The 12,347-nt window shown below is 42.4% G+C and overlaps 1 protein-coding gene across 1 annotated transcript in view; it reads left to right on the forward strand.

Annotated features, from left to right (window-relative positions):
- COG5 (component of oligomeric golgi complex 5) overlaps nucleotides 1-11,995 on the forward strand; it is a 307,163-nt gene extending 295,168 nt beyond the window's left edge. The window contains exon 22 of the mRNA XM_067468812.1: nucleotides 11,518-11,995. Coding sequence (XP_067324913.1) covers nucleotides 11,518-11,632 — 115 coding nt within the window. The 3' untranslated portion in view covers nucleotides 11,633-11,995. The remainder of the gene's footprint in view (nucleotides 1-11,517) is intronic.
- Nucleotides 11,996-12,347: the final 352 nt, after the last annotated feature.

A 12,347-nucleotide genomic window follows, 5' to 3' on the forward strand; every position in this document is an offset into this window, starting at 1 on the left:
GTTTCTTGCTGCACAAACATAAACAATAGACTAATTAAAGAAATACTATATTTCTCATGTATAAACTATTGGCAATATAATTTGACTAAAATTTAGTAAATATTCACGGTTTATATACATGCAGTAAGGTTAAGCGCATTATCATAATATTAACGAATTACCTATTGTGGAGAAAATTGAAATAGCTGTTGCATAAAAACCAGAGCCAATTAGCACATTTAATTATTATATTTGAATTCAGCATGTTAAATTTATTAAGAAACGGCACATTTCGTTTCCGCAACTGAGAAAAACTGAAAATTTGTAGAACAGTGTAATCTAATATATTGTCTGCTAGACATTTTGTTATGTCTCATTATTTTGTCCTCTTTTCCATGCGGAGGGTTTGAGTAGTTTTAACTCATTTTAAAGCACTCGGTAGTTCATTGCGTTCTAATCCCTAAATTGCAACCAGCGCAAGTTGGTTCCTCTATTGGAAGAGAAGGAAAATACGAGGGTTGAATGAAAAGTAATGCCTCCACCTTCGTTACTTGGGTTTGGATGGGAATATTTTAATAAATCAAATGCAGAAATACTCCTTAGAATGTGCTCTTTAACTACCACTATTCACTTTTTGACATAATCACCAGACAATTGGATACATTTCTGCCAACGATGAACAAGTTTTCTGAAGCCGTCACAGAAGAAGTTGACACTCTGTTTCCGCAACCCATTGTGCACGGATCTTCCTATAGCCAAGCAATGAAATGCTGATTATGCTTGAAACTTCACCCAAAGATGCACAATACTCACATCAACACAATCACCATAAACAGCTTGCATTCTCTGATGAATCTCCTTTGGGATGACCCCTTCTGCTGTCAAGAATTCAATGGCTGCATGTTGCTTAAGCCGCATTGACCGACCATCTGCGCAGGGTTCCATACTTCGCACTTTAACAACACAACCGTTCAATGCTAAGTCTTCCCACCAAAATGGAACTGTAGAGGAGAGTCTACTGAGCTAGCCAGCACCTGCCGCATAGCAGTTGTTGGCACACAGACGCCTTAAAGGGCCAGACTCAGAATTAGTTCCAAAGTAAAGTTTATTAAGCATGGAAAAAAGGGCTCAGAGACACTTAACTTAGTGTCTCTGGCCAAACTCAAAAGCAGAAACCAGTCCTGGTTCAAAAGAGATAAGTGAAGCAATAATCTGGATTATCCGGAGAAAAGAACCAGATTATATCAAAGCGCTCCGAGAGTCCCCCAAAATAGCACAGCAAGTAAACAGTTAACAAACAAAAGGGCTGCAGGGAAGAAAGCGTAGTCAAACGAAGTCCGAGGTCGAAGCAAGCCGAATTCAAAGTAGCGAAGTTCCAAAGTCCACGTAGTCAGCGTCTTAGTCAAACCGGTCCGAAGTCAAGGAAGGGATAAGTCAGCACTCACAGGAATCCAAGCCGAGTCGAAAGCACACATGAACGGAAGCAGTAACCTGTAGATCCAGGACCCAATACCAATACGAAATAGGCAGTGACAAGAACCCAATGCACGAACCAACACCTTGCCTTCTGCAAAGATTCCCCATTTCAGAGCCTACTTTTATCTTACACATCATCAAAAGATGAGCTGACCTCCGCCCTGTCGTTATCCCTTGCAGCTGTTCTTGATTCCACACGTGAACTCCTACTCCCATCCCTCCAACTTCTTCATCTTCTGTCAAGACTTAGGTCCCCCCAAGACTCAGCCGTATTCCCCGATTGCCAATCCTCATTACCAGAGAACCCTACAAATGTATCACTGGATGTTGGCTCCGCACATACAGCTTGTACCTTTTTTACCTTAGCCCAGTCCAGTGTGTCATCTCCATCTTCATCCCTCCTCTGGAATGTGTCCAGAGGAGGGCGACTAAAATGATCAAGGGTCTGGAGAACAAGCCCTGTGAGGAGCGGCTTAAGGAGCTGGGTATGTTTAGCCTGAAGAAGAGAAGGCTGAGAGGAGATATGATAGCCATGTATAAATATGTGAGAGGAAGCCACAGAGAGGAGGGAGCAAGCTTGTTTTCTGCTTCCTTGGAGACTAGGACGCAGAAGAATGGCTTCAAACTACAAGAGAGGAGATTCCATCTGAACATGAGGAAGAACTGTGAGAGCCGTTCAGCAGTGGAACTCTCTGCCCCGGAGTGTGGTGGAGGCTCCTTCTTTGGAAGCTTTTAAACAGAGGCTGGATGGCCATCTGTCAGGGGTGATTTGAATGCAATATTCCTGCTTCTTGACAGGGGGTTGGACTGGATGGCCCATGAGGTCTCTTCCAACTCTTTGATTCTATGATTCTATGAATGACTCCTCGTCTGTGGACGCATTAAGTATATCCCTTATCCTCTTCCTTTGTTGCTCCTCATCAGACTCCTGCTTCCGAGTAGTCCTTTTCCTTCCTTTATGTTTCCTTCCTCCTCCTCACTTGTTAACCCATCGTCCCCAGAGAAACCCAAGAATGATTCCTCACCTGTGGGAGCATTAAATATATCCTGGATCCTCTTCCTTTGTTGCTCCTCATCAGACACCTGCTCCCGAGTAACCTGTTTTCCCCTTCTAGTGTCCAAACTACTGTTAGCATCATTACTCACAGGCTCTACTACAACAGCAGTACTGCCATCTATTGAGGAGTTACAAAGGTGGAGGCATTACTTTTCATTCAACCCTCGTACAGTATGTTAAACTGGTTGAGATATTCCTTGAAAAGCTATAGCAAAGTGTGCTGCTGGATGTCCCGCAAAAACAAAGTTTTCACAGTTTAAGAAACTTTTGCCATGTTTTTGTGATTGAACCAATTAAGACATGACATTTATAACCCAGGGACCAAAGTCATGTTGCATGGTGTTATACAACGTGGTTCCAAAGGGCTTCTTCCATCCGCTTGAATCAGATGCTTTTGTTAAATCAAGCAAAAATAATGCCTGCCTGCAATATTCCAAAATGACTCAGCAAACGGTCGGTGCTAAGTAAACTAGCTCGGGAGCCCAGTTATCTCCCCTTGTTTAAAACAATAGGCATAGTTATCGGCTTGCTAGCCAGCCCTTCTAATTGAATTGTCTCAGAAGACTCTAATGCAATTTGAAATTGCCTCTCATAGAATCATAGAATCACAGAGTTGGAAGAGACCACATGAGCCATCTAGTTCAACCCCGGGACTGTGGCACAGCTGGCTGGGAGTCAGCTGCATTAAGATCACTACTGACCAAAAGGTCATGAGTTCGAAGCCAGCCCAGGTCGGAGTGAGTTTCTGACCAATTTGTGTAGCTTTCTGTCGACCTTTGCAGCCCGAAAGACAGTTGCATCTGTCAAGTAGGAAATTTAGGTACCGCTTATGTGGGGAGGCTAATTTATGATGACATAAAAATCTCTAGCAAGCATGCAAAGAATGAGGAAGTACTTCATCGGTGTCACAAATGGACGGTGAAGCGACAGCTGCCCTGGTGGCCAGAATACCCTCATGAAAAAGCTGAAATGTTAAATAGCCTCTGTCTGTCTGTCTATATATGTTGTGCATCTATGGCATTGAATGTTTGCCATGTATATGTACACTAGCTGTCCCCTGCCACGCATTGCTGTGACCCAGTCTGTATATATGTGTTTATATGTGTGTATATATTTGTGTATCTGTGTGTTTGTGTATGGATGGATGGATGGATGGATAGATAGATATGTGTGAGGGGGATATGTGTGGGTGTATATATATGTGTGTGCATATGTGTGTGTGTAGATATGTATATATGTGTGTGTATATTTGTGTTTTCATAAGTGCATATGTATATTGTGTATATGTGTGTACTAGTCTTTATGCATATTTGTGTTTATATATGTGTATGTGTGCATGTGTATATTTGTGTGTGCATGTATATATGTATATAGGTGTGTTTTTAGATGTGTGTGTGTATATATATTCGTGTGTACTTGGGTATATATATACGTATGTGTATGTATGTGTGCATGTGTATATGAGTGTGTGTGTGTATGTGTGTGTGGATATATATATAGAGAGAGAGAGGGAGAGAGAGAGGGGGGGTGTATTTTGGGGTTTTTAAGTCCGTTCTGCTGAGGGTTTTTTTTTTATTTTTAGGGGTGATGAACACTCGTTGGACTGTTAGGTGTATTGTGTAAAAACTTCGTGTCAGTTTGTCCAGTGGTTTCTGAGTTCTGTTAATCCCACAAACGAACATTACATTTTTATTTATATAGACCAGCCATCCCCTGCCACACGTTGCTGTGGCCCACATGGAGGTTCTGTGTGGGAGGTTTGCCCAATTCTATCGTTGGTGGGATTCAGAATGCTTTGTGATTGTAGGGGAACTATAAATCCCAGCAAAACTCCCAAATTACAAGATTCTATTTCCCCCAAATCCCACCAGTGTTCACATTTGGGCATATGGAGTCTTTGTATAGAATTTGGTCCAGATCCATCATTGTTTGAGTCCACAGTGATCTCTGGATGTAGGAGAACTACAACTCCAAAACCAAAGGACACTGCGCACCAAACCCTTCCGGTATTTTCTGTTGGTCATGGGAGAACTGTGAGCCAAGTTTGATTCAATTCCATCGTTGGTGGTGTTCAGAATGCTCTTTGATTGTAGGTGAACTATAAATCACAGCAACTACCAGTGAAGGACATACATTGGGTTGTTAGGTGTCCTGTGTCCAAATTTGGTGTCAATTCGTCCAGTGGTTTCTGAGTTATGTTAATCCCACAAACGAACATTACATTTTTATTTATATAGATTGTAATCCGCCCTGAGTCCCCTGCGGGGTGAGAAGGGCGGCATATAAATACTGTAAATAAATAAATAAATAAATCTAATCCAATCCCCTGCCATGCAAGAACAGCGCAATCAAAGCACCCCTGACAGATGGCCATCCAGCCTCTGCTTAAATCCTCCAAAGAAGGAGCTTCCACCACACTCAGAGGCAGGGAGTTCCACTGCTCAACAGCTCATACGGTCAGGATGTTCTTCCTAAAATTCAGGTGGAATCTCCTTTTCTGCAATTTGAACCTTTTGCTCTGAGTCCTAGTCTCCAGGGCAGTATCCTAGTCCAACCCTAAGGCCACTAACCACGGAGCCTTCTAGGAAATACGTTTTAAAGGCATTGCTTCCTCTCCTCCTCAATAGATTAGATGACAGCTGGAGGTGACACAGAGAACAAGATTTATGTGAGGGATTTATTTTTTCATTTCTGGCATAATTAAGAAAATATTAATGAATGCAGCCTTCTAGCCACCAAAGCTCCCTAGCATCCTGTTAGTCATGCTATGCACGCAGAACAAGTTATTTCCTCCTTGGCTGGTGGGGCGGAAGCATTGTGATTGCCCATTGTGCATTGCAGTTGTGCTTTGGGCACCCGGTCATGTACATATGTTGCAAAGTACTGCTTTTTGCCTGGGGCTTGTGTTGTGCTGGCACAGCTTATATCCACACACGGATATATGTACATGCCGCCTTGGGGGATATGTTGGAGTGCAGCCACTGTTATGCCAAACCACTTTTCTGTGCGAATAATACCAGAGTAATAACAGGCCGGGTGTTGATTTGGAACCACTCAGCCCTCCAGCAGTGGATTGACTCAGATTCCTAGAAACCCTGGTGAACATACCTAAGGATGAGGAATGCTAGGAATTGCAGTTTCTGGGTTCTACATCCACAGATTCAGCCAACAGTGGCTCAAAAATATTCAGGGGGAAAATAAAAAAAATCCAAGTCTATCACCAAGCTGATATGTAGACATCCCCTGCAATAGCCTCCCACCATTTCACAGATTTGCAGGCACTCTCTCTGGCACTTTGGGTGAGTCTCTGCACTCAGCCTAGCCACAGTCTCTCAATTGCTTTTACTAATCAGCGTCTCCTGCCCCAACTGAAGCTATTCCTGGGAGGGTTTTCCTGCTTCTTGGCAGGGGGTTGGACTGGATGGCCCACCAGGTCTCTTCCAACTCTATGATTCTATGAATGGATCTGACTGTGATCACACGTATCTGAATTACATCCAGACTGGACCACTATAGTGCAATGGAAGATTATGCTGAACCTAACCGGTAAATAAAAGGCACCCTCAAAGGATCTGGTCTGCCCAGTACCATTTCAGTGGAAACTTGTTATTCTATTGCTCTTTACTTACTTACTTACTTACTTACTTGTCTGGAAAGGAGATTCATCAGAGAATGCAAGCTGTTTATGGTGATTGTGTTGATGTGAGTAGTGTGCGTCATTGGATGAGAAAGTTTAAAGATATTGAGGTGGGAACATCTGATTTGCATGACAAACAAAGAGTTGGATGTCCTGTGACAGCAACCACTGAGTTTCACAAGCAAAAGGTTGACAGTTTTGATTCAGGATGATGGTCGTCTCACTCAGAGAGAAATTTCAAGCATAATCTGCATTTCACAAGAACATGTGGGTCACATTACTGCTTTGCTTGGCTATCGGAAGATCTGTGCATGATGAATACCCAGGATGCTGACGCCTGAAACTTGCTCAACAACGCACACTACTCACACCAACACAATCACCATAAACAGCTTGCATTCTCTGATGAATCTCCTTTGGGGTGACACCTTCTGCTGTCAAGAATTCAATGACTGCACATTGCTTAAGTCGCATTGACTGACCGTCTGTGCAGCGTTCCATACTTTTAACAACACAACTTCGCACTTTAGCAACACAACCGTTCAATGCTAAGGCTTCCCGCCAAAATGGAACTGTAGAGGAGAGTGTACTGAACAAGCCAGTACCTGCTGCATAGCAGTACTGCCATCTGTTAAGGAGTTACGAAGGTGGAGGCATTACTTCGTGCTTTAACAACACAATCGTTCAATGCTAAGGCTTCCTGCCAAAATGGAACTGTAGAGGACAGTCTACTGAATAAGCCAATACCTGCCACATACCAGTACTGCATCAGTTGAGGAGTTATGAAGGTGGAGGCATTACTTTTCATTCAACCCTCATACAATCCCCTTATCTATGAGGCATATGTTCCTGAACTTAAAGTGAAGCTGCAGGTAATAGTAAACCCTGTTGAAATGAAGATATTGAAATGAATGATCCAAGAATACTATGGGATCACACTGGAGACTACAAATTATTATTATTATTATTATTATTATTATTATTATTATTATTATTATTATCTTTGGGTTGTAGGTTTTTCCGGGCTATATGGCCATGTTCTGGAGGCAATTTTTCTCCTGACGTTTTGCTTGCATCCATGGCAAGCATCCTCAGAGGTATGGCAAGCATCCTCAGACCTCACTACCTCTGAGGATGCTTGCCATAGATGCAAGCGAAACGTCAGGAGAAAAATTGCCTCCAGAACATGGCCATATAGCCCGGAAAAACCTACAACAACCCAAAGTGTCTGCAGAACAACACAGTGTCTGCAGATCTAGCAATCCTTCTGCTGCGCGTCCCAAACTTTGACAATTCATTCTGAAGGAAACTTCCATGTTGGGCTTAGGAACAGAAGTGTAATTAGACTGCATATCAGGAAATGTATAATGGGTTTTTTTGAATGAAAAGCAGAGTTTTGATGTTGAGCATGCATGTTAAAAACATAATACAGATTGAGTTTCCCTTGACTGGAATGTTTGGGGCTTTGAAATGATTATCTCAGCCTCTTGGAATATTTTTTTTAATATTTCTAAGTAACAGATACTCAACCTGTAGTACGAAACCTTTGCCTATCTGGGGCTTTGCTTTTTTGCTACTGAATAATCCAAATCTACCAGACATCTATATAAATAAAAATGTAATGTCTGTTTGTGGGATTAATGGAACTCAAAAAACACTGGACTTGACACCAAATTTGGACACAAGACACCTAACAACCCAATGCATGTCCTTCACTCAGAAAAATTGATTTTGTCATTTGGGAGTTGTAGTTCCTGGGATTTATAGTTCACCTACAATCAAATAGCATTCTGAACTCAACCAATGATGGAATTGAATCAAACTTGGCACACAGGATTCCCATGACCAAGAGAAAACACTAGAAGGGTTTGGTGGGCATTGATGTTGAGTTTGGGAGTTGTAGTTCACCTACATCCAGAGAACACTGTGAACACAAACAATGATGGATTTGGACCAAACTCTACATGAATACTCAATATGCTCAAATGTGAACACTGGTGGAGTTTGGGGAAAATAGAATTAGACATTTGGGAGTTGCAGTTCCTGGGATTTATAGTTCACCTACAATCAAATAGCATTCTGAACTCAACCAATGATGGAATTGAATCAGACTTGGCACACAGGACTCCCATGACCAAGAGAAAACACTAGAAGGGTTTGGTGGGCATTGATGTTGAGTTTGGGAGTTGTAGTTCACCTACATCCAGAGAATGCTGTGGAGACAAACAATGATGGATCTGGACCAAACTCTACACGAATACTCAATATGCCCAAATGTGAACACTGGTGGAGTTTGGGGAAAATAGAATCTTGACCTTCGGGAGTTGCAGTTCCTGGGATTTATAGTCCACCTAGAACATTCTGAACCCCACCAACGTTAGAATTGGGCCAAACCTCCCACACAGAACCCCCATGATCACCAAAGTGGGCCACAGCATGGCATGGCAGGGGATGGCTAGTTGTGTAATAAGTTTGATATTATATGCTTAGTCGAACTTGGCTACCAATTTGCTATAAGAGAGAGCAGATTTTTGGTGCCGCTTTGATATGGGGAGCGAGGGGGGAGAAGAGCATCGTGTCCCATTGGCCAGGCCGTCTTGTTGTACTGTGATAGTCTTTGTCCTGATCATGCTCGTCTTACAAAAATATACCTGGTTACCGAGACAGAATGTGCGTGGGGATGCATATTGAGATGTATTTCTATCCAGTGTGCTATATTTGTCAACTCTGTGACTAAGAGCCCTATGTAAGTGTTTGCTCACAACATGTGCTAAACTGGGAAGATGTAGGCACACGTGCAAGGCTCCCCCGCCCCCTTCCAAGACTAGTTCAGGGAGAGCTCTGTGTTGCTATCTGAAAGTGGATAAGCATTGCCTTTCCATATTTCAAAAACGTACGAAATCAGGCACATCAGCTGCCACTGAGCAGGTATCCACATACTCACATTGGTTATGGATGGCGCACGGCATCCCCTAGAGTTAAAGACCCATAAATGTTTCATCGTCACATCTTTTACATATTTATAATTATGCCTCGTCATCTACATGACCCAGTAAGGACTAGAACAGAGCTTTTCAAACCACGTGTCGCAACACGTTGCTGTGTCGGTTTCGGTTTGGAGGTGTGTCACCCAAACGTAACAAGAAAGGGCAAAAATCCTGGAAATGTGTTTTATCTTACAAATCATATATTTAAAACTGAATATAAATGAAAGGTTTTTGTGAGATACATTGTGTCCTCATACATTCCCCTTATTAAATTGTATGTGTTTGTCCATGTCTCGTATAAATAAGATTTAAGCTGCCGGTCTGCTAGTAAAGTTGAATTACTGTGTCGCAAAATGATGCACATCTAAAAAGATGCGTCACTGGCATGAAATGTCTAGACTAGAAGCTGCATTTCCTTACTTACTTACTTACTTACTTACTTACTTACTTACTTACCTACTTACTTACTTAGGTGATCTTTCGTTGTCTGAGTAGGATGGCCTTCCATGGGGGGGTTCGTAGGTGACTGTGGAGCCCTATTCTTGATCTGCATCTTCTCCCACAGTGAGGGCATTGGTTTCCAGGTGGAAGGCAGTCCTGGTCAGGGTTGGCTTGATGCACCTTCCTCTTGGCATGTTTCTCTCTTTCACCCTCCATTCGTGCCTCTTCAAATTCTGCAGCATTGCTGGTCACAGCTGACCTCCAGCTGGAGCGCTCAGGCGCCAGGGCTTCCTAGTTCTCGATGTCTCTGCCAGAGTTTTTAAGGTTGGCTTTGAGGCCATCTTTAAATCTCTTTTCCTGTCCACCAACATTCCGTTTTCCGTTCTTGAGTTCGGAATAGAGCAACTGCTTTGGGAGACGGTGGTCGGGCATCCAGACAACGTGGCTGGTCCAGCGGAGTTGATGTTGGAGGACCATTGCTTCAATGCTGGTGGTCTTTGCTTCTTCCAGCACGTTGACATTTGTCTGCTTGTCTTCCCAAGAGATTTGCAGGATTTTCCGGAGGCAGCACTGATGGAATCATTCCAGGAGTTGCGTGTGATGTCTGTAGATAGTCCATGTCTTGCAGGCATAAAGCAGGGTTGGGAGGACAATAGCTCTATAAACAAGCACCTTGGTATCCCTACGGATGTCCCGGTCCTCAAACACTCTGCTTCATTTAGATAAATACTGCACTCGCAGAGCTCAGGCGGTGTTGTATTTCAGTGTCAATGCTGACTTTGGTGGGAAGGTGGCTGCCAAATGGTCAACATTTTCTAATGTTACACCATTAAGCTGTATCTCTGCTTAAGTATCTCCTGAAGTGCTGCTATGTTGATTTTAAAGTGTCCTACCTCCTTTGCAATGATGGCAGTTCTCCATTCAGGGCGTTCACCGTCAGTGTTGTCCATTAGTACGTTCCATGTTCCGAAGTTCCATGTTCCACTGCAGTCCAGTCAGGGATAAGAGAGGCAGGCTATGTTTAGGGCACCTTTTCTAGCCCCTTCCCTATGTGAGGTGAGCAGAGTGGATCCTCAAAGGGGCTGCTCAGTCATGGATATAGCTGCTGAACTACTCAACTGCCTCAGATCTTGAGGTAGAACAACTGAGTCCGTATCCACCGCCCAAGTGCCAGTCGGTGACTAGCATTTCCTAAGCCTATGTGCAATGGCATATCATCTAAGCCACACTGGTTAATTACACTATCTAACATGATTTTTGTTCTTGGGTTAAAAATGTCATTTCCTAATTGGTTCTATCATAGAAACATGGAAACGGCATGTTAATCTGCCAAAACTTGTTTTTTGCGGGACATACTGCAGCACATTTTGCTGTAGTTTTTCCATCTCATTGAGTCTCAACCAATTCAACATAGTTTGTGGCAACCACAAACACGAAGTTTCTGGAGTTGAACAACTATTTTCAAAGTAAGTACCACACAATTAAACAGGAAATAACACTTTCAAACCAGGAACATTTTTTTCAAATTTTGTTACATGGTGCTATATGACAAGTGTGGTCCTCGCATGTTGCGGGGGGATGTCTGCATAGGACTCAGTTGTGAGCAGTGGGGCACTGAGTAGGTAACCTGGGCAAGTGATATGCATTCAACCCTTCCCAAAACAATGTCAAACCATTTTAGTCTGGAGAATCTGGAGCCAACTAAAGGAAAAGTGCTCTCACTTATTCAGAATCACCTATAAATATTCTCAAGTTTCTACACTTAAACTGTGCCTGACTAACTATCGGTATTCAATAGCGTGGTGTTGGATGTCTTTGTTTTTGCAAATGAGGCTATGGCTGAGTTCTTAGCAGTAAGTTAATATAAGCCTATTAAAAACTCATTTCACAATAGGTACTATACAAACATCTAATTATTATTATTTTTCCCCTTTTAACAGAGGTGCCCTGGAAGCTTATGTTCAGTCAGTAAAAAGTAGAGAAGGAAAGGAGTTTGCACCAGTCTATCCCATAATGATACAACTGCTGCAGAAAGCACTCTCTACTCTCCAGTGAAATGCTTCATGGAAGACATTTGGGATCCAATGATACAGACAACAAATGGCAATGCTAGGGCAACTCTTCAGAACATAGGTGGACACATCTCTCTCCAGCTTTCTCTCAAAAATCTACCATAAATTCTTTTCATGACTGAATACACACTATGTTCTTTTCTGGTATAAAGCTTTGATGATCTTTTTTTGATTTTAGAAATTTTGTGTCAAAAGGCTTTTTTTCTGCATTTTGATTGAATTTTAAACAATCTTGACAGGATTTCCATGTGAACGGGACTGGGATTCTTTTCGGCAACAGTTCTACAGCTTTAAACTAACTTATTTTATCTATCAATCTATACATAATAAAGAGTCATGTACAATAGTTTGATTCTGAACTCATCAATTTTGTGTCATAGAAAAATGTAGAGCATATGAGACGACTGGGCGTATAAGACGACCCCCAACTTTCCCCGTTAAAATATAGAGTTTGGGATATACTCGCCGTATAAGACTACCCCTCTTCCAACGCACACCAAATAAATTTTTTAAAGCATCAGATTTGATTTCAATATGGTAATTTTCCTATTACTGTACCTCCTTCTCTGCCTCTCAGATCTCGCACATGTGCACCTGCACCATTTCACTGCAGTCTTCAGGAGCGAGATCTGAGAGGCAGAGAAGGCGGTACAGTAATAGGAAAATTACCATATTGAAATCAAATCTGATGCTTTTAA

Source organism: Anolis sagrei, chromosome 5 (assembly GCF_037176765.1).
Source record: "Anolis sagrei isolate rAnoSag1 chromosome 5, rAnoSag1.mat, whole genome shotgun sequence".
Classification (NCBI taxonomy): Eukaryota; Metazoa; Chordata; class Lepidosauria; order Squamata; family Dactyloidae; genus Anolis; species Anolis sagrei.